This window comes from Rhincodon typus, chromosome 18, assembly GCF_021869965.1.
Source record: "Rhincodon typus isolate 14 chromosome 18, sRhiTyp1.1, whole genome shotgun sequence".
Lineage (NCBI taxonomy): Eukaryota > Metazoa > Chordata > Chondrichthyes > Orectolobiformes > Rhincodontidae > Rhincodon > Rhincodon typus.
The window spans coordinates 44,835,879-44,860,378 of NC_063349.1; the positions used below are offsets into that span (position 1 = coordinate 44,835,879).

The following is a 24,500-nucleotide window of genomic DNA, read 5'->3' on the forward strand; positions in this document are numbered from 1 at the left end:
TTCCACAGATTCACATCCCTTAGGGAAGGAGTGGGGGAAATCCTCAACTCTGTCTTTAATGTGTGACCCCTTATTCTGAGATTATACTGTCTGGTCCTAGACTCTCCCATGAAGAGAAACTACCTTTTTCACATCTACCCTGTCAAGTACCCTAAAAATCTTTACATTTCAATAAGATTGCCTCTCATTTTCCTAAACTCCAAAGAGTATAGGCCCAACATACTCAATCACTACTCATAAGACACTCCCTCCATATCTGGGTTCAGCCTAGTGAATCTTGTCTGGACTGCTGCCAACACCAGTGTATCTTTCCTTAGATTAGGAGCACAAAACTGTTCACAGTATTCCCTGTAATCTGACTAGTACCATGAATAGTTTTAACAAGAATTCCCTACCTTTTACATTCCATAACCTTTGAAATAAAGGCCAACATTTTATTTGACTTCCCCATTACCCAACTTGAATTTGGTCGTTAGCTTTTTGTGATTATTGTCATTATCCCAAATCCCTGTGCTGGAGCTTTCTGTAGTATTTCCCCTTTTAAGTAAAATTCATTAAATAACTCTTCTATTCGTTCTGTCAAAGTGCCAATTTCCTGCATCATATGCCAACTTCCAAGTCTTTGCCCATTCCCTTAACCCATCTACCTCTCTATAGATGCCTTGTGTCATCCTCACCAGCATGGCCTAACAGTCCTCTGCTGAGCAATCCAGTCAGCCTTATTCCCCTACCCCACCCAGAGGCCCCTGCAGGTTCAATTTGCTCAAGTGCCAACTACTTTCCTTTTGGAATTCTTCATCATCACTGCCCCCACCCACTCATGGGCATTGAGCTCCAGCTCATTACCACTCACCAAAATGTTCTTCAGCATATCCCTCACCTCTGGTTCTCTTGCCCAAAATCTTAAATCTCTGTTCCACCTATTCCATGTACTGTCAGCTAATAGGATGTTTTCACATCTCAAATCTTAATTTATTTGCATCTTACAATCTCACTCTGTACACCTACTTAATTTTGTGACTTTTTTTATTTTCCTGATGAGTGTTTTTTGTAACAAGTTCCGATGGTGAGATTTATGTGGATTGCTTTGCCCTGTGGCTAGAGAGAACACTTTGGGAACAATTGGATTCCCCTGCGTTTCTGCAGTATAAATTGTTGGAAGTTGGGCATTCTTGCATTTATCCTGATAAGTGCAAACCTTAAAACTTCAAAAGTATTTTACAGCAATAGACTTTACTTGATAGTGAAATGTGTTTTCCACATCCCAATACCAGTTTAAGATGAGGTTTAGCTGAAAAACTGTTTTGAATATCCAAACTGTGTGTAGGGCTTCTTCTGGAGTGAAACCTTCTAATTTGCAGTACCAACAAGCTCTCTATTGCATTTTAAAAATAATTTATATGTTGTGGGTACTGTTTGCAAGGCTAACATTTATGCCCTTGTGAAGTCCATTTGGTGTAGGGAGTTCAGGATTTTGATCCAGCAACAGTGAAGAAACATTTATATATTTTCAATTTGGAATGGTTTGTGGCTTAGAAGGAAACTTGCAAGGGTTGGTGTTTCTCCTGAAGAAAGGCCCGAAACGTCAGCCTCTCTGCTCCTATGATGCTGCTTGGCCTGCTGTGTTCATCCAGCCCTGCACCTTGTTGTCTCGGATTCTCCAGCATCTGCAGTTCCTACTATCTTTGGTGTTTCTCCTGCCTGCTATCCTTTGTCCTTTCACGCAGTAGAGTCATGGGTTTAGAAGATGCTGTTGAATGAGCCTTGATGGATTGCAGCAGTCGTCTATAGGTAGTACACACTTCTGCCATTTGGCAAGCGCAATATCATGAAAAGAATTTTGCAATGAGGGAGGAGACCATTTGGCCCATTGCACTGCTGCTGTCTCTTTAAAAGAACAGTTCATTCCCATCCTGCATTCCAGATTTTTCTCCCTATCCCTGCAAATTAATCCTTTATTACTCCATTACGATACAAAATTATGTTTCTAAATATCTAACTGTCTCCTCCTTTATTAATGGTTCCTGGAACTTTACATCCTAATTCCTGCCCTGTTGGCAGTCACTGAACTTGATAAGATCACCATAACCTATTCTTGTCTCAACAGCAACAAACTTAGTCAAACTTCCTAAGGTGGTACATGCATCATCAAACAAAATTTAATAATGAGCTATCTAAGTAAATGGCATCAAGTGACTAAGAGTTTTGCCGAACAGATCAGTCCCCAAGGAGCATCTTAAATGAGGAGAGGGGGGTTCAGGGAGGAATTCTAGGGCTAAAGCAGCTGAAATGATGGCCACAAATAGAGGAGCGACCAAAATTGGGGATGTACAAGAAGCTGGGAATTGGACAATAGGAGGAGTTGGAGGGTTTTGGAGCTGAAGCTAGTTACAGAGATGGGATAGAGCAAAGTTTAAACACAAGGAGCAGAAATTTTCAAATAGATTCTTTAACAAAGGGGAGACAAACGTAGATGACTAAGCACATTTATCGGTTAAGGAGTCTTTTCATTTGATTGTATGTTTGCTCCTTGTTTTAAAGGGCTGATGTAACTCCTGCAATAAAATTATCTTTTGCAGATCATTCTGTTGTTTAATACAGCTGTTGATTGCCACAGGACATTGGCATCAGAATTCTGCAGACAAGCAGCTAGAAAAACCCAGAGGCACAACAGATGGGTTGAAAAGCTTTCCTAATAGCAGCACTGAGAACTTTGCGTGTGCGTTCACTATAGAGAAGTACAATGCAGATATAGAAATCAGGGAGAGGAGGAGTTGATATACTTAAACCAACTAACATTGAGAGGGAGGAGATTGATGGGTTTAAAGTGAACAAATCCCCAGGACCAGATAAGATGTAGCCCGGGCTCACGTGGAGGCAAAGGAAAAAATAGCAGGGACTGCGAATTTTCAAAGCCTGGATGGGTGCCAGCAGACTGGAGGACAGCTAATGTGGCACTGTTATTCAAGGGTGGTAGGGATAAACCAGGAAGCTACAGGCCAGTAATACAAGAAAAATACTGTAGATACTGGGAATCTGAAACTAACAGCGAATGTTGGAGAAACTCAGGAAGCCTGGCAGTGTTCATGCAGAGAGCGAGAGAAGTATGGTTAACATTTCAAGTCTGGCGTGACTGTTCAGAATTTGAAAGACATTGGAATTTTTATTTATATCTTTGACAGAGGCAGAGGCCCAGTGCAAAAAGATAAAGGGTAAAAGATAATATCAATGATCAAGAAGAGAGAGATGTGAAATGGTGTTAATTAATGTATAAAGAGGAGAAATAAGTCCTGTATACTAAAAGCAAATGAGAACGCTGTGTAGGGGGGAAAAGAACGTGAGTTGATGAGATAATGCAGTCAGTTTCTGAATTTATTGAATTTAATATGGAGACCTCAAGACTGTAAATTGCAAGTGACCACAGGCCGGTGAGTCTTACTAGCTGTGATTTTTGTTTTAATATATTCTTCATTCACAGGATGAGGGCATTGCTGGCTAGTCCAGCATTTATTGCCCATCCCTAATTATGAGTCATCCACATTGCTATGTGTCTGGAGTCACATGTAAGCCAGACCAGGTACGGATAGCAGATTTCCTTCCCTAAAGGACATTAGTGATAAAAGATGGGTTTGGCACCAGATGGGATTGAAAAAATTCAGAGAGGCAGAATTAATCTCCACTTAGAGGCATGGATTAGTCAAGGATTGAGCATGGGTTTGTCAGGAGGAGATAATATCTAACAAACTGGATTGTATTTTGAAGCGACTAGGTGTGTAGATGAGGGTAGTGCAGTTGATGTAGTCTACCTTGCTTTGACAACAGTTTGCATGACAGATTCGTTAAGAAGCTAAGAGCCCCAGGCTTGAGGGCAGTTGGGATCCAAAACTGGCTTCATGGCAAGAAGCAGAGGATAATGATCACAAGGTGTTTTTGTGACTGAAAGCCTGTGCTGAGTGGAGTACCACAATGCTGGGTACCTTGCTGTTTGCAGTTCCCATCATTGTTTTAGTCACTACTGTAGCCTGGGCTAGATTGATTGATTCAGTTTTGGAGAGACTAGATAGGCCCAGCTTATTTCCTTCACAAAAAAACAGAAGGCTGACAGGAGACTTGTTTGGCATACAAGGTTACTAGGCATTGGTAAGGAGATGGAGGGGCTAGTAAGGAGTAAAAGTTACAGCAGAGATCAGAGGATAACTTTTTTCATCCAAAGGGTTATGGGTATCTGGAACTCTGCTTAGAAGGGTGGTAGAGAAGTGACTGCTCCAGGCATTTAAATAGTATTTAGATAAAACACTTAAATACCAGAACATAAAGGCCAACTGCAATTAGATATACGCTTGATGATCAGTAGGGTCACAGTAGACCACAGGGCCTTTTTCTGTGCTGTACAACTGACATTTAGCAATTCAGTTGTGTAAAATAGGATAATTTTAATTTCTCAAAGCATACATGAATGAGAAATTTAACTGTGGGTCAAGTAAGACCATGATTTTTATTTCAATGGATTCAATGCAGTTATTAATATGGCAAATACATGCAGCTGCCCATTTAGCCCATCACACCTGAGTCACACACTTGCTGGAGCTGAGACTGTGGAGCTCATCAAATTTTGTGATCACTTTATTGGCTTATATGATACAGTGTGCAAAGATATAAATTACTAAAGGAAGGCTGATTTCCAAACCTCATTTTCAGTCATCATAAACAATAAAAGGATTGAAAGTTTCACAGATGCAAGTTTTTTCTTTTTTTAAAAATCAACCCCCACCACAACCCAAGCTTAATTTTGGAAAGTGATGGATGTAAGTACCTGTGACAAAATTGAATTTGTGCTCCTTATTTGGCAGTCAATTTCTGCTCATAGAAAAGCCTTACCTGAAAGAATTATCCAAAGCTGATTGTATCTGAAACACAACAGAAACTGCAGTGGCTACTAGAGAATAATCATGCTTACAGAGCTGGTGCTGATAAGATAGGCTGAATGGCCTCCTTCTGTACAACAATTCTGATCAGCAGTATATTGCAAAGAAAGTCATTAACACTCAGAGACAATCTTTCATTCTATAGCTGTGTCAAAGAAGCCATTTCTCTTCCATTCAGTTACACATTTCTTTTTGCAGAATCACAAGTTAAAAAATGTCTATCCACCTTCAAAACATTAAAAACCAGGTTAATTTCTTTTTCTAAAAAAGACAATTTCAACATTTATAAATAACCTTGCTCAAACCCATTTCCATTTCAAGCTATTAAATGTAATGACATCTGATCTAATATAACAATATACATTAATCATGAACACAGGCAATAAATGCTACTAGATGCACATTTGACAGAAAAAGTTCTATTTCTCAAGCCTACAAACTCAGACATGTTCACTAATCCGTTATTTTTAGCCCGCTGCTTGGTTGTACAGAATTGAATATTGCTGAAAAGGAAGATTTTGCTGAAATTTTTGATTGTGCACTCATCAGGACAAACCTATCAGCACATTTATCTTGTGCAGTATAAATTTGAGATTGTTTGAATTTTGGCATTCCTGCATTTGTCCTGATGAATGCAAGATAAGAAGCTTCAAAACATCTCTCTTTTCAGCAAAATTCAATAATATTTAAATAAATTACATTCCTTTCTTACTGAAGGCAATATAAAACCCAGATTGCATCAGTGCAGGGAAATCTTGGTCACAAGGAGCTGTACTCTCAGCTTTTCCAATTAATATTAAACCAGATCATTCCAATTGCCACCAATTTTGAATTTTTTTTTTAAGAAAAGAGAATTCAGTTAAATGTTTTAAAGAATAGAGTATTTGGCTAGCATCCTGGTTTACATTCATCCTTCAATAACAGCACCAACAACAGATTAACTGGTCATTCATGTTCACTGTTGGACCCTGCAGTGTACAAAATGGCTACTGTGTTTACCTACATAACAGCGGTGACTAAAGTTCAAAAGTAATAAACTGGTTGCGACATGACTTGAAATACTCTGAAAGACAATGTATAAGTGCAAGTCCTTAAATTCTGGCAGAGTTCCTTTGGAAATAATTTCAATATGCTGAATAATTTTGATTTATGAAATCAAGCATGATTCTGTAGATCTCACATATAGCTAATTCTGGAACGGCCACTTCACTCTCTTGAATCAAATTGACACACTATCGATTTGCTCCTTGTGCTTTCCAGTGGAAAATTGATCATGGACAGCATTTCTCCTTTTGTTCCAATTCCAGTGCAGGTCTGGGAAATAACAGATTTCTTGGGCAGTGTGCTCATACTGTTAGTTATGGAACTGGACAATATTGGAAAATTAAGCATTCTCTGGCTTTACAAATGACAGTATAAATAGTGTGGAAGAAATAAATAGAAAACCTTTTCTCTGCAAGTAAGGGCTGCCTTTCTGGACAGCTGTCAGACAACATTACAGAGACGATCCATTGCATTTACTGCATTTCATACTGCAAACCATTTTTTTCCCTCTGGCAAACATATCCTGTGAAAATAATAGGCTGAGTTTGGTAAAGAGATTTCAGTCACACTGCTAGATGTTTTCATCAGAATCTGAAGTGGAATCGTGATCACTGGTGTATTCATTTGCTGCTTCCTCCAAGGGACCCATTGTACCATCCGGTTTAACCCTCATTGGCTTAATTATCTGCTCCCTGGAAAGAAAAGTTAATTCCCATGAATGGTTGGGCTCATACTTTACTGTTTACCAAAAGCTTTCAATAGAAAATGTCAAAATATTCCCCAAAACATCATTATGCCAGAATTGATTTAATGGTTCAAAATGCAAAGTCAAATCCTAATGAAGGGGATTTAAAACCACTATCTCAGTCACTGGCCCCCTATTTACACAACCTGCTGCCACAGCTCCCCTAAAGCCCCCACCCTTCCACAGCATCCGCAACCCAACTTCCGTGCTCAACACTCTCTCATGACAGAATAGATTTAATTTTGGTAAATAGAATGATCTTGTCTTCCAAATGCATCCTGTGTGAATTCTAGTGATCTTTAAGTATTTTCCAGTGGTTTCAGACTGGCAAGCTCCATGTCATATTGTCATTGTTTAGGAGAGTTTAATTATAAAATTGTCAGTCAGTTTAATCTCTTCAAAGGGAACTTTTTGTACTTCTTCACAGATAATCCAATTACATCTATCCTGTGTTCTGCCTGCCTTACAGATGATTTTCTAATCGAAAGCATAAGCTGCACTATGCACAAACATAACACAAGTTGTCTCATAACGTGCATTAAAAGTTTTACAAGTTTACAGATTAAAAACTAAAAGTTTAGACTTCACTCACTTCTGTCAATTTAGGTTTTTCTTTCCCTCATTGTTTTATGTGATATGAGGATCACTGACAAGACCAGCATTTATTGTCCATTCCAAATACCCTTTGGAGGTTGTGACCTGCCTTCTTGAATTCCTTTTGTCCATCTGGTGTAGGTACAGCCGTTGTGTTCATAGGGAGTTCTAGGAATTTGACTCAGTGACGGAATGGTGATGTATTTGCAAGTCAGGAATGTGTGGGGCTTGGAGGAGAATTTGCAGGTGGTGGTGTTCCATGTGTATGCTGTCCTTGTCCTTCTAAATGATAAATTTCATGCAGTTGGAGGATGCTGTTGAATAGTGAGTTGCTGCAGTGTATCTGTAAATGCCACACAGTGCTGTGTGTGCGCATTTGTGGCAGAGGGACTGAATGTTGAAGCTGACAAATGAGGTGCTGATCAACAGGTCACTATACGTTCAACATACTCCACACTGGCAAGCAAAGTTACTACACACAGACCACACAACAGCAGGAAAGATATTGGAAATCCATGACCTGTTCCTTCCCTCCCATTCACAAACATACAAATTAGAAGCAGGGTAGATTCACGCTGTTGGGCCTGCTCCTCCAGTCAATACATTACAGCTGATCAGATTACTCCATGTTCCTGCCTATCCAAAGACCTTTCAGGTCCTTGCTTATCAAGAACCTACCTACCTCTCAAAAACATCCAAAGACTCTGCTTTCGCTGGAACTCTCTTCCTCAAAAGGGCAGTGAAAGTAGACTTTTGCCTTTTGAGGAGAGTTCCAAAGACTCATGACCATTAGGAGAAAAAAAAGTCTCTTTATTTCTGTTTAAATGGCCATCCCTTATTTTCAAACAGTGATCCTCCCACAAGAAGAACTTTTCTTCCCCGATGTAGCCTGGCCAAGACCCCTCAGGTTTCAATTAAATCACCTCTTACTCTTCTACATATAGGGAGGCAATGGCTAGTGACATTATTGGTAGATGATTAATCCAGAGACCCCAGTTTGAATCCTGCCGTTGCAGACAGTGGAGTTTGGATTCGATTAAAAATGTGGAATTAAGAGTCTAATGTTGACCGTGAAATCAGTATCATTTGTTAGAAAAACTCATCTGGTTCACTAATGTCCTTCAGGGAAGGAAATCTGCCATCATTACCTAGCCGGAGCTACATCTGACTCCAGACCCACAGAAATATGGTTGACTCAACAGTATTTTGTTAATACTGTAAATGCTGGCCTACCCTGACACCTAGATCCTTTGAATGAATACAAAATAGTTGAGTGGATTGAAGGCTATCCTGTCCGACCTTTCCTCAGAAGAAAGGCCATTAATTCCAGATATTAGTCTGGTAAACCTTCTGTGGACTAATGCAATTATATCCTTCCTTTAGAAAGCAAGCCAATAGTGTACACGCTACTCCAGTTAAACAGGGCATTAGTGACACATCTAAAGTATAATCTTCCTACTTTTGTATTCAAGTCCCTTCATAATAAACAACAACATTCTATTAGCTTTACAAATGACTTGCTGTACCTGCATTTTAACCTTTCACAATTCATGTATGACACACAGATTCCTCTGTATTTCAGAGCTCGAAATTTTTCACTACTTAGATAATACACTTCTTTCTTTTCCCTGCCAAAATGGACAATTCCACATTTTCCACACTTTATACTCTATTTGCCAGTTCTTTGCCAATCACTTAACCTATCTATACCCTTTGTAGCTTCCTTATGGCTTCTTCACAACTTAGGTTCCTACCGGTGTCATCAGCAAAGTTAGCAACCATACTTTCTGCTCCTTCAACCAAGTCATTTATATAAACTGTAAAAGGTCAAGGCCTTACAGTGCTGATCCTTGTGGCATACGACTTTTATATCCTGCCAACCAGAAAATGATATGTATACTCACTATTTCCTTTTAATCGATGTTTTCGAACTGTACCAATTTGTCACCCCCTATACCATGAGCTTTTATGTTCTGCAATAACCATTGACGTGACAATTTTTCAGAAGACATTTGACAAGATAAGTACAGGCAGTCCCCGGGTTACAAGTGGGTTCTGTTCTTGAATCCATTTGGAAGTCAGTTTGTACGTACATGAAACACAATGCAGGACAACATAAAGTGGCTGTTCAAAAGTACAGAAAACATTCGGATGTTTAAAATTACACCCATGAGGGATCGTGTTTGCAACTCGGACATCCATAAAATCGGGGAGGCCCCATACAGTACATCCACCAATTCCCCTTTATTCACAGCACATTACTTCCTCAGACAACTCCAGTAAATTGGTTAAACATGACTTTCTTTGTACAACAGTGTTGAATCAGATCTATACATATCTCACTTACCTTGGGATGAGTTCTAATCCCATGACTGTACCTGTACCATGCGCTCATTTCCCAAGCCAATTCAACTATACCGTAACAAACACAATGTGATGAAAACAGAGAGGCTATTGAGGCAGATATCATTGCTTGAAGTTCAAATGAGAAATAAGCTGAAATGTAAGCTTGCTTGAGCCTGTAGTTGCCTGTGCTGTTTATTTCTGCTCCAGAATAAGAGCACCACAATACTCTCCATCCATAGTGGAAAAAAAATATTTATTGCGTCCCATCCAAATATTGCCAGGAACTGCCCAAAATCTGGACAGTCATTCCGGGCTGAAGCAACTGCAACAATCGGTGAACTCACTAGTACAAATATCCAATAAAAAGGTGTTCCCTAATAGCAAGCTGGGGACTTAATCAGCCTGCGACCGGGCTGTAGGTGTAAATGTAAACCATCAAGGGTAATGGTGGTTGTGCAGGTTTCAGAGTTCAGGTTGAAATGCTACATATTGAATGTCTGTTTAAATTAAGTCAAAACGCACAAAATGGTTGATCACAACATTGAGGCCATTTGGCCCCTTTAGCCTGTTCCTACCATTCAAGTAGATCCTGGCTATCTGTGTGTTAACCTTTTTCTCTCAGCTTTCAATAATAAACCTTGATATTTAACCAATTAGAAACAATTAATCTCAGTTTTAAAGACTTCAAATGATCCCAAGCATCTACAACCTTTTCGGAGATAATTTTCCAGGTTTCCACTACCCTTTGTTTGAAATAGGGTTTCTTGACATGGCCTACGAAAGGCCGATCTCTAACTTCAGATTATAACTCCACATTCTGGACTGCATAATCAAAGGAAATAGTTCAGCCTGGGTCATTAAATGGGCAGCTGGAGACCTCAGAAACCAATTCAACTAAGCAGTCTTAAAAATTTTTACCACCTTCCTCCTGATCACCTCTCCCTCCACCACTATCCCCTGGCCAGCTCACCTGTGGGTCTCAGCTTTATACTATTAGTTAGGTCTTTAGTAGGCAGGTGTCAGATCTTAAAGTCTTCTAATTGTCTATCGATCACCAGAATGACAGTATAATGAAGCCGGAGGAGTAATCAAACATTCATCTCTGCACCACCAAGGCACAGTGGCAGCAGAGTTTGTAATTGACAGCAACTCACTGAGGCCCCGAGTACAGCACATTTCAAACTCATAATTAACTACAAGGACAAGGGTAACATGCACATAGAAACACTACCAAGTGCAAATTCTTTCCAAGCCAACCTGATGTGGAAGTATATCATTCCTCATTGTGGCTGAGGCAAAAACCATGAACTCCCTCACTAAAAACATTATTGGTGTACATAGAATCAGAGGACTGAGGCAAATCAACAAGGCAACTCACCACCTGGGATAGGCAACTGCTAAATACTACATATAAATTAATGCCTTTATCTCTAATTATGGTATTCTAAACAATTCCTAGCTGACATCCTAATTTCCACCTTCCATAAACCTGAGGTCATCTGCAATTTTTGGTGCCTAAACTCCAGCTTGTACCAAGTTTCATTCACCCATTACTCCTGTGCTCAATGACATATACTAACTGCTAGTTGCATTGATTCCCCATTTTATTCTCTGTATAAATAGCACCCTAAGCTCCAGAATTCCATCCCTAAACCTCTTTTAAGAAACTTTAAAAACTACCACTTTGGTAAAACTTTGGGTCACTTGTCTCAATCTTACATTATGTGCCTCAGGGTCAAATTCTATTCGATAACACTCATTTGAAGCACCGTGAAATGTTTCACATAGTTCAAAGTGCTATATAAATACAATGCTTTGTTATGTGGATTGATTAAGAGATTTGATTAAAAGATTTATTGTGTACAGTTCAATATAATCAACAGATTTGTGAATTGTCACTATCAAAAACTCTGGGAACATGTGTAAACTGGATGAGCACAGGGAGAGCTGGCCATCAGACTGACCTTTACATGATTTGTAACTCGGAATGTGAATGCATGTTTCAACTTGTACTGATATATAAACCTGATCTGTTAGAAGGTAGAAAAAGGCACCAACATCCTGAGAAATAAGAACAAACATCCTACGCCTGCCTCTGACATAGCCACCAGCATCACATTCCAGCTCACTTTGCTAATTATTCAATATAAATAAAACATCATCTTTAGAGTGGCTTTGTGGAAAGGAGTCTCAATTAAGGAGCTGGATGCTTGCATTCCTATCTGCGCCTTCAGGTCTCCTGAGAACCCTTTTCACTGATGCAGGTTACATCTTCGCATTGCCATTTAGCTTGATTATGACTGTGAGTCAGGCCTTTTGTACTATAATTTTTCTGGTCTGTTGTGCGTCTGTCAGTACCAATACCTGGAATTAATTATGCCATTCGTACCTTTGCCAATTTAACAAAGCAGAACCCCACTCTCTCTGGGTAAAACACTTTGGTTAGTGTTGGAGGGACTGGTTCATCTTTCTCTAATTGAGTGCCACACAATAGGTGCGACCTTTTCATGAGGCATCAACTGTGAGATGGATTCTGAAGAAAGAAAAACTCAAAGCTGTACTGTCGGCCTCAATGATCTGTTAATTAAACCAGTGCTTATAATGAGAGCGGTCGACAGTAGCACAGGTTCTAGTATATCCTCTCAACTCTAACCTTTGTGCGGGTTTCCGTCCTATGTCTGGCTCAAGTTAATTGGTCCGCACTAATTTATAGACATTCCAGTCTTCTGGAATAGGTTGGCAAGGAATCATTCTGATGTATTATTAATTTTAAAATTACCACAGAATTTTGTTAGTCAAATGTATTAAAGGGATATGGGGTAAAGGCGAGTAAACAGAGTTAGTGCATATATTAGCCATGATTTAATTTAAAATCATAGAACAGGCTCAAGGTACCAAGTAGCCCCCTTCCTTTTTATTGCATCAATACGTCAAAAGGTCATATTTGATCAATAGAAAATAAAAATGCTTGACTTTTGACAAAAGGAACTCACCCAAAACAGTAACCTGCCATTTTAGAGATGCTGACTGATGTTTTGTACATTTGCTGCTAATGTTTGTTTTTAGCTGTCATCTGGTGACTAGTTATGCAAATCTTTCAAATCATTCAGATGACTGTCATTACAAATAGCAAAACAGAAAAGAATTTTATTTTTTAATGTGCAAATAGGGTTTCAGTTGTGTTAGATTTAGTATTTATTCCACTTACTAAAACTTTTTTTCACATTCAAGACAGGCTGTCCCCTAATTTCTATACAATAGCACCATCTAAAATAAGTTGAATATTCAGCACTACCATCTGAAATCAGACAGACATCAGTGTGAAATGGTTCTTAAAAAAAAAGAGGAAGGATGAAAATAGCCAGATCACAAAAGTATTTCAAAATCAAATTTAGTCAAACGGCATTCAGTTTTACACGCAATGTTTTTGCAAGTTTGAAAACTGCAGTGATAGAAGGTGACAAGAATTTCATTACTGAATAACAGATTGTGCTAATGAAGCTTGAACGTTTGCAGATCAGGAGGAAGCCATTTGGCCCATTGTGTTTGTGCTGGCTCTTTGCTGGTATAATTCAAAATTAAATCCATTGCACTGCGCACTCTTCATAGTCCTACATATTCTTAATTCAAACATTTATTCAAAAGCTTGGATTTCTACAAAGATACTGGCAGTATCACAAATTAATTTATTATCCTGTTAAACTAGTGATTTGACATAATTTATTAATGCATGCATTTAAATTGAGCTCTGATAATAATTTGACAGAAAATGAAGCAAAGCAAAATAGATCTGATCATAATTCAGAAAATACAAAACCTATTGTAATTGAAATCTCATTTAAAGTGCTGCACTAGTAGGATTGTCTGAAAGGGGTTACACCCACTCTGGGCTTCCCGTACTCCAGGCTACCATATCCAGGCATGAATTTAGCAGATATATGCCTGGGAGTTCTCGGCACAGATCCCTAAAACTGATTATGGATGATGCAATTTGGACCATTCACCTTATCCGTAGGTCAATTAATTTATTGCCTTCCAAGTATTGGTGCAAGATTCACTTGAATTATTCAATCTTACTGTAGTCCAGCTCCTCTTCAATGGTGTTTTTAAAAGAAAAAACAGCCGGTGTTACGCACTTCACCCAACTTTGTCCTTTCACAGCATATTTGATAGAACAGAATAGAATCCTTACAGTGTGGAAGCAGGCCATTCGACCCATTGAGACCACAGCGACCTTCCAAAGAGCATTCCAACCCGGACCCAACCCCCTAACCTATCCATTTATTTCCCTTGGCTAATCCACCTAACTTGTACATCTCTGGACGGGGCAGGGAGGATGTTTTGAATGCAGGGGAGATTAGGAGCATACTGAATTTCTTTCACTCTTGCTGCTACTACTGAACACTCCCCAACCAACTCTGCTCAACTGCTGAAGGTTCATTATCTCATGGCAACACAAAGTTTGAAGCATAGAAACAGGGTCATGCCAGAAAAACAAAGCACTGCATTAGACCACGTAACAATCAAAGGAAAACAGCTAAATGCAGCCCAGTAAATATGGAGAATGAATGTAAACAGATAAAAGGAGAACATAAAACTGGTCAAAAACTTAGTGGGGAAAAGAAAAAATCCGATGAAGATAACACTGTGAAGCTGGAGAAACACAGTTATCTCTGACTCCAGCATCTGCAGTTCTTACTATCTCAAAATCTGACGAATATGCTTTCAATACTAGAACATTATTGTCACCTCACATTCATCTAAATTAAACTCCATCTGCATTGGACAGCGAAGGTTACCTCAGAGTACAGGGGGTTCTTGATCAGATGGGCCAATGGAGTTTAATTTAGATAAATGTGAGGTGCTGCATTTTGGAAAGGCAAATCAGGGCAGGACTTACACACTTCACAGTAAGGTCCTAGAGAATGTTGCTGAACAAAGAGACCTTAGAGTGCACGCTCATAATTCCTTGAAAGTGGAGTTACAGGTAGATTAGGACAGTGAAAAAGGCGTTTGGTATGCTTGCCTTTATTGGTCAGTGCATTGAGTATAGGACTTGGACAGTCATGTTGCAGTTGTACAGGGCATTGGTTTGGCCACTTTTGGAACACTGTATGCAATTCTGGTCTCCCTGCTATAGGAAGGATATTGTGAAATTTGAAAAGAGTTCAAAAAAGATTTACAAGGATGCTTCCAGGGTTGGATGGTTTGAGTACAGCGAGAGGCTGAATAGACTGGGGTTATTCTCCCTGGAGCGTCACAGACTGAGGGGTGAACTTATAGAGGTTTATAAAATTATGAGGGGCATGGATACGGTAAACAGACAAGGTCTTTTCCCCGGGGTTGGGGGGAGTCCAAAACTAGAGGGCACAGGTTTAAGGTGAGAGGGGAAAGATTTAGAATGGATCTAAGGGGCAATTTTTTCATGCAGATGGTGGTGTGTGTCTGAAACGTGCTGCCAGAGGCAGTGGAGACTGGTACAATTACAACATTTAAAAGGCATTTGGATGGGTATATAAATAGGAAGGGTTTAGAGGGATATGGGCCAAATGCTGACATTTGGGACTAGATTAATTTAGGATATCTGGTCAGCATGGATGAAGTGGACCGAACAATCTGTCTCCGTGCTGAATATCTCTATGACTCTAAACTCTTTTTGCAAACATATGAATTAGCAGTGGTAGGCCACTCAGCCCATTAAGTCATCTCTACTATTTAGTAAGATCATGACTAACGTGATTCTGCCTTCAAGTCCATATTTCTGCTTACCTTGACAGTGACAGATTCTTGATTAACAAAGAAGTCAGGCTACCTCGGCCTTAAAAATACTCTATGATCCCACTTCACTGCTCTCTGGGGGAAGAGAGTTCCCAAAAAAAAAAGACACTCAAACCTCAAAAAAAAAGTTTCTTGTTTCCATCTTAAATAGAATATCCCTTAATTTTTAAACTGTGTCCCCTGATGCTCAGTTTTTACCCGTTAACAAAATCTGATATTGTCTTGTGTTATATGCAGTAGTGAAAGGAATGAATGATCGCGTTACCTGGACAGCTTGTCAAACATATTGACGAGTTTCATTGCTTCATACTCTTTCTGTTCCTCTGTCATTCCATCCATTGGATTGGGCATTGGATCTTCCACATGACCAGTGATAGGGTTAATGCTAGAAATCAAATGAGGCACACAATCATGTCTTAGCAACCTGACATTACATGCACTTGGTTCCAAATAACACAAGAGTTAATTTTCTTAAAACAGCAGCAGGTATAAACACTGCTTCCAAACCTTGTCAATATTTTCACCCACTTTGTTCTGGGTGTGCCAGCCACCATTCCTCTTTAGATTGCAAACATAAAGGGTTCAAGTACCTACATCATCTTGCCAGTTAGAGAAGATACTTACAAAGATTTGACACTTTTGTACTCTTCGGTATCAGTGTCCTCATCTTCAGAATATTGCCCATCGCCTCTCCCTCCAGCCAGAAGCCCATGGGCAGCAAGTAGCCCCGCAGCATTACCATAGCCAGTGTACTTTAACAAGCAATCAACTGGAAGAATGCAACATTCATCAGTAGGTTATACATCATCTAGGAGATGCATTTTCCAAATACTAAATGAAAGAATAGTTAGCATAAGGTATAATCGTTTAGAATGAAAAAAGGTAAATGAAATTTTGTTTTTGCACTGCCACTGTCTTTCACTGGCAAACCATATGAAAGGTAGCGTTCATACGGTTTCCATATCATTAGTAACTAAGTACTTATTTTTTCATAAAATGATACACAGAAGACCATTTTACTCAACAAGACTGTGCTGTCTCTTGAAAGAATCACCCAATTAGTCCCGCTCTACTGTTCTTTCCTCATTGCTCAGCATTTTGTTTCCCTTCAAGTATTTATCCAAAAGTTACTACTGAATCCTCTTCCACCAACCTCTCAGGAAGTTTGTCCTAGATTATTACCCAATGCATTAAATACCTCTCCTCAAAACACTTATTTTTGTTTTGCCATTTAACAACATCACTAAAAATTGTCAATTTGGTTCAGTTGGCAGCGCTTTCAACTAAACTGGAAAACTGTGATCAAGCTCCATGTTGGACTCGAGCTCTCAGTCTAGGCTGAGGGGGATCTGCAAGAGTCAGCAATGTAATCTTTCCAAAGAATCATTAAACTAAGGCTCCATTTATCATTCTCCAGTCGATGTAAAAGATTCCATGGCACAAAAAAACCGAAGCGAAGCTAAGCAGCTATGAAACACCAGCAGCTGACCATCAGAAACAAAAACAGAAATTGCTGGAAAATTCAGCAGGTCTGGCAGCATCTGTGGAGAGAGAGCAGAGTTAATGTTTCGAGTCCAGTGACCCTTCATGAGAACTCTCTCAGATCTCCACAGAGCTTCTATAAAGTGCATGTTGAGAAGCTAGGAGTTTCAGGGGTGAGGAGAAGAGCAAGTGAATGGGATTTAAATGGCTAGCTCTTTAAAAGAGCTGGCACTGGCACAATGGCTCAAGTGGTCCATCTGTGCTGTGTTATCCTATGTAATACCAAGGCACTACAGTCCTATATGCCATTGGTGGTATGGAAATATTCAAAACTGAGAGGCATCTGCACAGATTGGATAGGGAGAAACAGTTTCCATTCATAAAGGATTGAGAATAAGAGTACATGGATTTAAAGAAGTCAGTAACTGAAACAAAGGTGATATGAAGATAAAATTTTTCACAGTGAGTTGCTAGGATCTGGAATTCACTGACTGAAATTGTGGTGAAGGCAGGTTCAATTGGTTGATATCGGAAAAGGAAGAACATGCAGGGGAGTGGATAGAAGGCAGAGTGAATTTTTCATTGGAAAAGCCAGTGCAGACATGATGGGCTAAATGGTCTCTTGTACGTTAAAAAACTGTGATCCTGGGAGTGATTAGTGTGGCAAGTTTGCATCAGATGTTTTCAGTGAAAGCAACTAGCTGAAAGTACACAGAATTTCAATACATTAAGAAATAGATACTGACGAGATGTTGCTCTCCCATCAGAGTTTAACACAATTATCAACCTGTATGTTACCAATCAATATCATGTTGGTCAGAAACTAAATGTATGAGTCCCTTCCCACGATAAAAGACTGGAATAGGAGACTTGATATTCTACTGTTACTGACCACTCTCTTTGCAGAGTACAAACAGGAACTCTGCTGAAGTGTGTTTCACTCCAGTATCGATGTGCGTCATGAGGCGAACCAGCTTATTTCTAAGAGTAGTGCCAATTTCTGGACGATGCTTTACATCTTTTAAAGGAGGCAGGACCTGCCAATGTAAAAATGGCTTCAGATTAGAAAATACTGAGCTACATCAGAATACATGAATAACTTTCAACACGCATGGGCAGAATTCTCAAGGATAGTTAGGATGGGCAACAAATGCTGGCCTTGCCAGCGACAAAGACATCCTGTGAAAGTATAAACTAACTCACTAGGACATTAATTCAATGGTAACTCAATCACTCGGCAATACCAGTTTAAATGCACTTCAAACAGTTTAAATTAAATCAGATAGTGAATACAACTGAGAAATTAATTCTAAAAAAGGATCTGTATTTATACTAACAGCTCATTACATTTCAATTCCCATACATGTAGTGGAGTTCCTGCTTAGGCTTCCACAGTACTGCTTAAAAGAGCAGAAAATACAAACATTAAACTTTTCTCTGGGTTTCAATATCTTTGCATCTCTGCGTCAATATTCTCATCTGTTATTGTGTAACTGGCATTTGGAGATGCGTGACAGCTGGTATATAAAGGCTCCGTGTTCTGTGCCTAGTCTGTCTTCACTTGATTGAGTATTTTCATTGCACAGTTTGCAGATTCAGTTAAGCATTTAATAGCCAAACTATAAACTGCTTTCATTTTCATAAGGGCAATATTTCAAAACTAGAGATTTTCCACGTATGATATGCAGTTTGATTGCATTTATTGTCATATTCTTTGTGGATAAACTAGCAAAGTTGGGTTGATCCTTTTGGAGAAGGTTGAAGAGGAATTATATGGGGTGGAGTGGAGGGGGGTGAATTCAAAAGCACAGGGGTCTAGATGGAAAGAGAAAAATTCCGATTGGAAGAAAGATCAAGAACCACAGGTGACAGGCATAAGATGGTTGGCAAAAGACCTAAACAGGGAAGAACTCCTTTTAAGCAGCAAGTGGTTAGAATCTGGAATGGACTACTCATCAATGTGGTCTGGAGACAAATACAATTAGAACTTTCAAAATAGAGTTGGATGTGCTGGAGAGAGTTAATTCTTAAGGTTATGGAGAAAGGGCAAAGCAGTGAAACAGAGTTGTTCCTGCACAGCCTGACATTCTAGTAAATGTTAAATATTTGTTTTACAGACCCCAGTAATATGACTGTAAACCACCCTCTGGACACGTAAGGATAGTCCACATTGACAAACTCATCCAAATGGACAAATAAAAAAAATTAGGAAAAAAAATGCACTTTTGGGCTTTTTGATGATTTTAAAATGCATTTCCACCTCCCAGTTTTCCAATAATAAACAGAAAATTGATAAAATTAGCCAGTTGGCAACAAGATAGCTTTTGATACTTATTTCTGGCACTTTTAACCACAAAGATAAAGAATCAATTATTTTCTTTCCCTTATGAACTTTTCAAATCCTTACCCGTGAGCGGATATATTTTCTCATATCTCTGTGCATCCTGCAACATTCTGTCAGAACACTTAAAACTGGAGTCAATCCTTCCTTTAAATTGGACCCCTGTCAAATATAAAAATAATCAAATCAAAATCACAAACAAAAATTGCCAGATATGCTGCACATTTTACTCCACCTGGTGTTTATAGCAATATTCAAGAACTACTTAGATTGTTTATTTTAATATTTCACTAGATTATAAACAAACAAGCTTAAGAGAAGGAACAAAATAAAAACATCAATAATTTTAGTTTGTCAGTGTCATTACCTAAACCTTAGCAAGTGTTACCTAGATAATGTATCAGGATAATCAATAAATTATGTTCAACTTTTCATTTTAAATGCTAGAAATACTCAGTGGGTCTGGCTGCATCTACATAGAGATGGAAACAGAGTTAATGCTTCAGGTTGATGAACTCTCAAAAAACGACCAGCATAACAAATATGAGATAACAAGGTGTAGAGCTGGATGAACACAGCAGGCCAAGCAGCATCAGAGGAGCAGAAAGGCTGACGTTTCGGGCCTAGACCCTTCTTCAGCATAACAAATATCTTTTAATTTGTACTTAGCACAAGTTAGATAAAGTAAAATTTATTCTGTCCAGACATTTGTATGTTGGAAGTAATCTGCAAATAGCATGAAGGGAACAAAAAATTTGCTCCAGAATTGTGCTGTACAGGAAAAGACTGTTTTACCTGACTAAAGACTTATTTTAGTCAATAAATCCCATACCCTGCTCTCTTTCTGTAGCCCTGCATATTTTCCATTCCAAGCATTTATCCAAAATGCTCTTGAATGTTACTACTGATGCTCCCACATACTCTCAGGGAGCAGATTCTAGCTGATAACTGGGTGCATTAAAAATCTTACCTTAATCCATTTCTTTTGTAATTTAATGTCATCAGTGCTAAACTATCAATGCCACAGGGGTTGTGGGAAAAGGGAATTAACTGTTCATTAGGGACAAGGACTGGGATCACAACTATCTCCTGCCTGAAGTCTCCTTTTGGCAGGCAAACACAACACAAGTTATAGGCTCATGTACATTCTGATGGCAGGAGCCAACCTTTCCACTTTGGGTTTCTTCTGCACTGTTCACTGGTTGGGGGTTTGGAAAAGGACTATTTTGACTCAATAATTTCAGTTCTTCCTCCAAGTTGGAGCATATTTACTATCGCATCCCCAGTCTGGAAGCTCTACTTCTGTGCAGTCTGTTTTTGCAGATAATGTATGATTGAGAAGGCAAACCCATCCCTCAGTTGATTTTATATCCAGCTAGAGAAAATCAATACTAGATTATTTATTCCCTCACTATTCCCACCCTTGGAATTGCCCCGGGAAATCAGGTGTAAGAGGAGTGGAGTGAGAACTGAGATAACAAGGTGTTGAGCTGGATGAACACAGCAGGCCAAGCAGCATCAGAGGAGCAGGAAAGCTGACGTTTCGGGCCTTCTTCAGAAATGGGGGAGGGGAACGGGGTTCTGAAATAAACAGGGAGAGAGGGGGAGGCGGATAGAAGATGGATAAAGGAGAGGATAGGTGGAGAGGAGACAGACAGGTCAAAGAGGCGGGAATGGAGCCAGTAAAGGTGAGCGTAGGTGGGGAGTTAGGGAGGGGATAGGTCAGTCCAGGGAGGACGGACAGGTCAAGGGGGCAGGATGAGGCTAGTAAATAGGAGATGGGGGTGTGGCTTGAGGTGGGAGGAGGGGATAGGTGGGAGGAAAGACAGGCTAGGGAGGTGGGGACAAACTTGGCTGGTGTTGGGATGCGGTTGCACCTCCCAGTCGCGAACCATTTCAACGCCCCCTCCCACTCCTTAGATGACATGTCCATCCTGGGCCTCCTGCAGTGCCACAATGATGCCACCCGAAGGTTGCAGGAACAGCAACTCATATTTCGCTTGGGAACCCTGCAGCCCAATGGTATCAATGTGGACTTCACAAGCTTCAAAATCTCCCCACCCCCGACCGCATCCCAAAAGCAGCCCAGCTTGTCCCCACCTCCCTAACCTGTCCTTGCTCCCACCTATCCCCTCCTCCCACCTCAAGCCCCATCCCCATCTCCTACCTACTAGCCTCATCCTGCCCACTTGACCTGTCTGTCCTCCCTGGACTGACCATTGCCCTCTCTAACTCCCCACCTACACTCACCTTTATTGGCTCCACCCCCGCCTCTTTGACCTGTCTGTCTCCTCTCCACCTATCCTCTCCCTCTCTCCCTACTTATTTCAGAATCCCCTTCCCGTCCCCCATTTCTGAAGAAGGGTCTAGGCCTGAAACGTCAGCTTTCCTGCTCCTCTGATGCTGCTTGGCCTGCTGTGTTCATCCAGCTCTACACCTTGTTATCTCAGATTCTCCAGCATCTGCAGTTCCTACTATCTCTGGAGTGAGAACTGAGTGGATGGGATAGTCATCCTAGATGAAAGGAGGAGACTATTCAGTAATTTTGACTAAATGCATCGACTTAAATGTTAATTCCACTTCTCTTTCTACAGATTCTGCCCAAACTGCTGAACGTTTCCAACACTTTAGACCAACAGCTGAAACAGTTCAGTACATTGTGAAGGGCAACAAAATGGTGGGAAATTGAAGGAGGTTAATGTTGCTACAAAATTGCAGTCCCACGGAAAGGTTCACCTCAACTGTGGCGAGAAATCTGCACATCCATCTATATAGAGAAGTCTGCTCAACTGCGAGAGAACCAACACACTATAAAAGGTGCTTGGATTTTAATTAGTGGAAGCAGCTTTATTTTAAGAAAGCATATGCAACCAAAACTGCATGTTTGCAATATTATCAACATTCTACCATCTGCAGGGCAAGATTGCTAAGCAATTTGTAATACTTAAAATGAAATACTAGTCCCCATCTTTCTGGGGAAGAAATTGATCTTGGGTGCAGCATGACACAGCAAATCAACAGCAAAATTACACAGTTCTTGTTCCATTACTCTCAGAGTACATTGTGAAGTCTGAGACACACAATTCTTCCCAACTAACAATCAGCATCAATAGAAAACAAAGCAGAAGGAAGTGTAAAACATATTGCCAGTTCCTCCTTACTGTTGTGCTTCATTGCACGAGATAAATTTCATTTTCTCATGCCCAATATCAAGGGAGTTTTCACGTGAAGTGTTGTTGACAATTAAGGAATTATCAAACCAAGAAAGCGTACTTGTCATCATCACAATCTTTTGCATAAACAAATGCCCATGTCCTAGACAGAGAGATTGTTTCCACTGGCTGGGGAAAATCAAGAAAGCAGAGGTATAGCTACAGGCTGATCATCTAAGACCAAGGACAAATGTCTTTGCACAGAGGATCAGGCATCACTGTATTGAATGGTTATGCAGCTTCAAGGGATCAGATGGTTACTCCTGCTCCTGTTTCTCAAGTTGTGTCGTAACTTTTAGTGAAAACCTCCAATGCCAATTTGTTACAGCATAATTAAACTCTCCTACCGGTGATAGCACTGCATTTGCATGGAGATTGTGGTTATAATTTATCATGTTTATATGCACAGTTCTGATTATAAATGAGGATTGCAGGCATTCATAATTGAAAACCTTGGTGGGAAATTCTCACAGATGCAGAGTTTTATATTATGTGCCAGTTTTATATTTTTAAAAAAATCAAAATGACAGATAAACACAACTGGTTCATTATATCCCTACTGCCCCCAAATAACTGGTATCATTAATTGCTGTAGTCACTTTATCAAAATATAAACATGCAAACAACAAAATCACTGACCCCAGACTGATATTAAGACTTTAGTGCACAACAGGTCTTAGCTTTGGTGGAATCTCTCCCTCAGCACCAGTATAACTCTATTCTCGACATCACCTTCCCTGCACCATCATACTTGCTGTTTTAAAACGTAAAATGCCTTACTTTGTCTATTCGGTTTTCCATGAAACCCAGCAAAACCTCAACTGCATCCATCTTCTTCCCATTGTATTCGACTGTTCCACACTTGATGCTGGGGCTGAAGAGGAGATCAAGACTTGATGCTGGAATGTTGTTCAAAAGATTGACTGTGTGGCTGAGGAAGATTAAAATTTTGAGTGCCCATAAGTTTTACTTTATAATTTGAAAAAGTTCACATTTTCGGTCCTTGCACTTTTACTAGTGAGAAAATGACAAAAAACTCACCCACAATTTATATCTTTGAACGTACTTCCTATTTGCAGTGCACTAACTCCTCATGATGGAAAACCCCCTCCTTAAATTCTGATCCACAGTCGTGTCATTCTTGTACATTCACTGGATCTAAACACAAGTCTTTCTTACACCATGCAAAGAAAATATTGCTCTTGGAGAGAAGGGGAAGAGGTGTAGAATTAACAAATCTCAGCCATAACCTTGTTATTATAAAGAAAAGGGAGATAAAGTCGTCACTCAAAATCAATACAGCTCTTTGAAATGCTGATTGTTTGCAGATACAAAGCAAAGCAATCTGCTTCCTTACACCACCAGCTGGATTTTGGTTTCTCCCATCAGTGTGCAGCAAGAACTATTTACAATTGTGAGACTTGCATATATGTCATCAGTTTAGCATTTGCAACTTGCCACAGGGAAAATCCCCAAAATATTAAGGACAGCTGAAGAAAATTGATTATGGAATTTGTGTGATCAAGAGAACAAACACAAACCTACAAGCCCACATCAACATTTATTCTATTGAAGCTGTGAAAACAATATGCCAAATCCTTGTTCTGTTTTACACCTGACTTCTGTACTCTTTAAAGTTAGTATTCTATTCCCCATCAAAGTGCTGTCCATCCACATTGAACTTTGGATGGTTCACAGGTAACACTCATATTATCATCTTTTGACAGCAACACAAAGGATTATTGCAAAACTTACCCCAGGTAACATCAGAATTTACAAGTGCATTATATGGCGAAGCATCACTTAGTTTTAATCACTATAATATGCCGGGAATTACATGCTGATGAGCTACTTGGACAGAAAAGGTTACAATGCAGGCAATCTGTCGTACAATTCTCTCGAAAGACAATAAGTTCCAACACCAGGGTACAGGTGCAGATATGCAGAAATCAGGAAGGGTTACTCTGATTCCCAGCAAAAACTCAGCACTCACAAAACAGTTGTACAATGTGATCCATGTTCTTAGTAGCACT

At 39.7% G+C, this 24,500-nt stretch overlaps 1 protein-coding gene across 2 annotated transcripts in view; it reads right to left on the reverse strand.

The window, feature by feature from the left end:
• Positions 1-4,598: 4,598 nt before the first annotated feature.
• ric8b (RIC8 guanine nucleotide exchange factor B) overlaps positions 4,599-24,500 on the reverse strand; it is a 49,776-nt gene continuing 29,874 nt past the window's right edge. For both annotated transcript variants that reach the window (XM_048607604.1, XM_020532702.2), the window contains exons 5-10: positions 23,248-23,398; positions 19,322-19,417; positions 17,807-17,951; positions 16,057-16,201; positions 15,698-15,817; positions 4,599-6,661 (exon numbers count right to left, since the gene is read on the reverse strand). In XM_048607604.1, the coding sequence (XP_048463561.1) occupies positions 6,541-6,661; positions 15,698-15,817; positions 16,057-16,201; positions 17,807-17,951; positions 19,322-19,417; positions 23,248-23,398 (778 nt within the window). In that variant the 3' untranslated portion in view covers positions 4,599-6,540. The remainder of the gene's footprint in view (positions 6,662-15,697; positions 15,818-16,056; positions 16,202-17,806; positions 17,952-19,321; positions 19,418-23,247; positions 23,399-24,500) is intronic.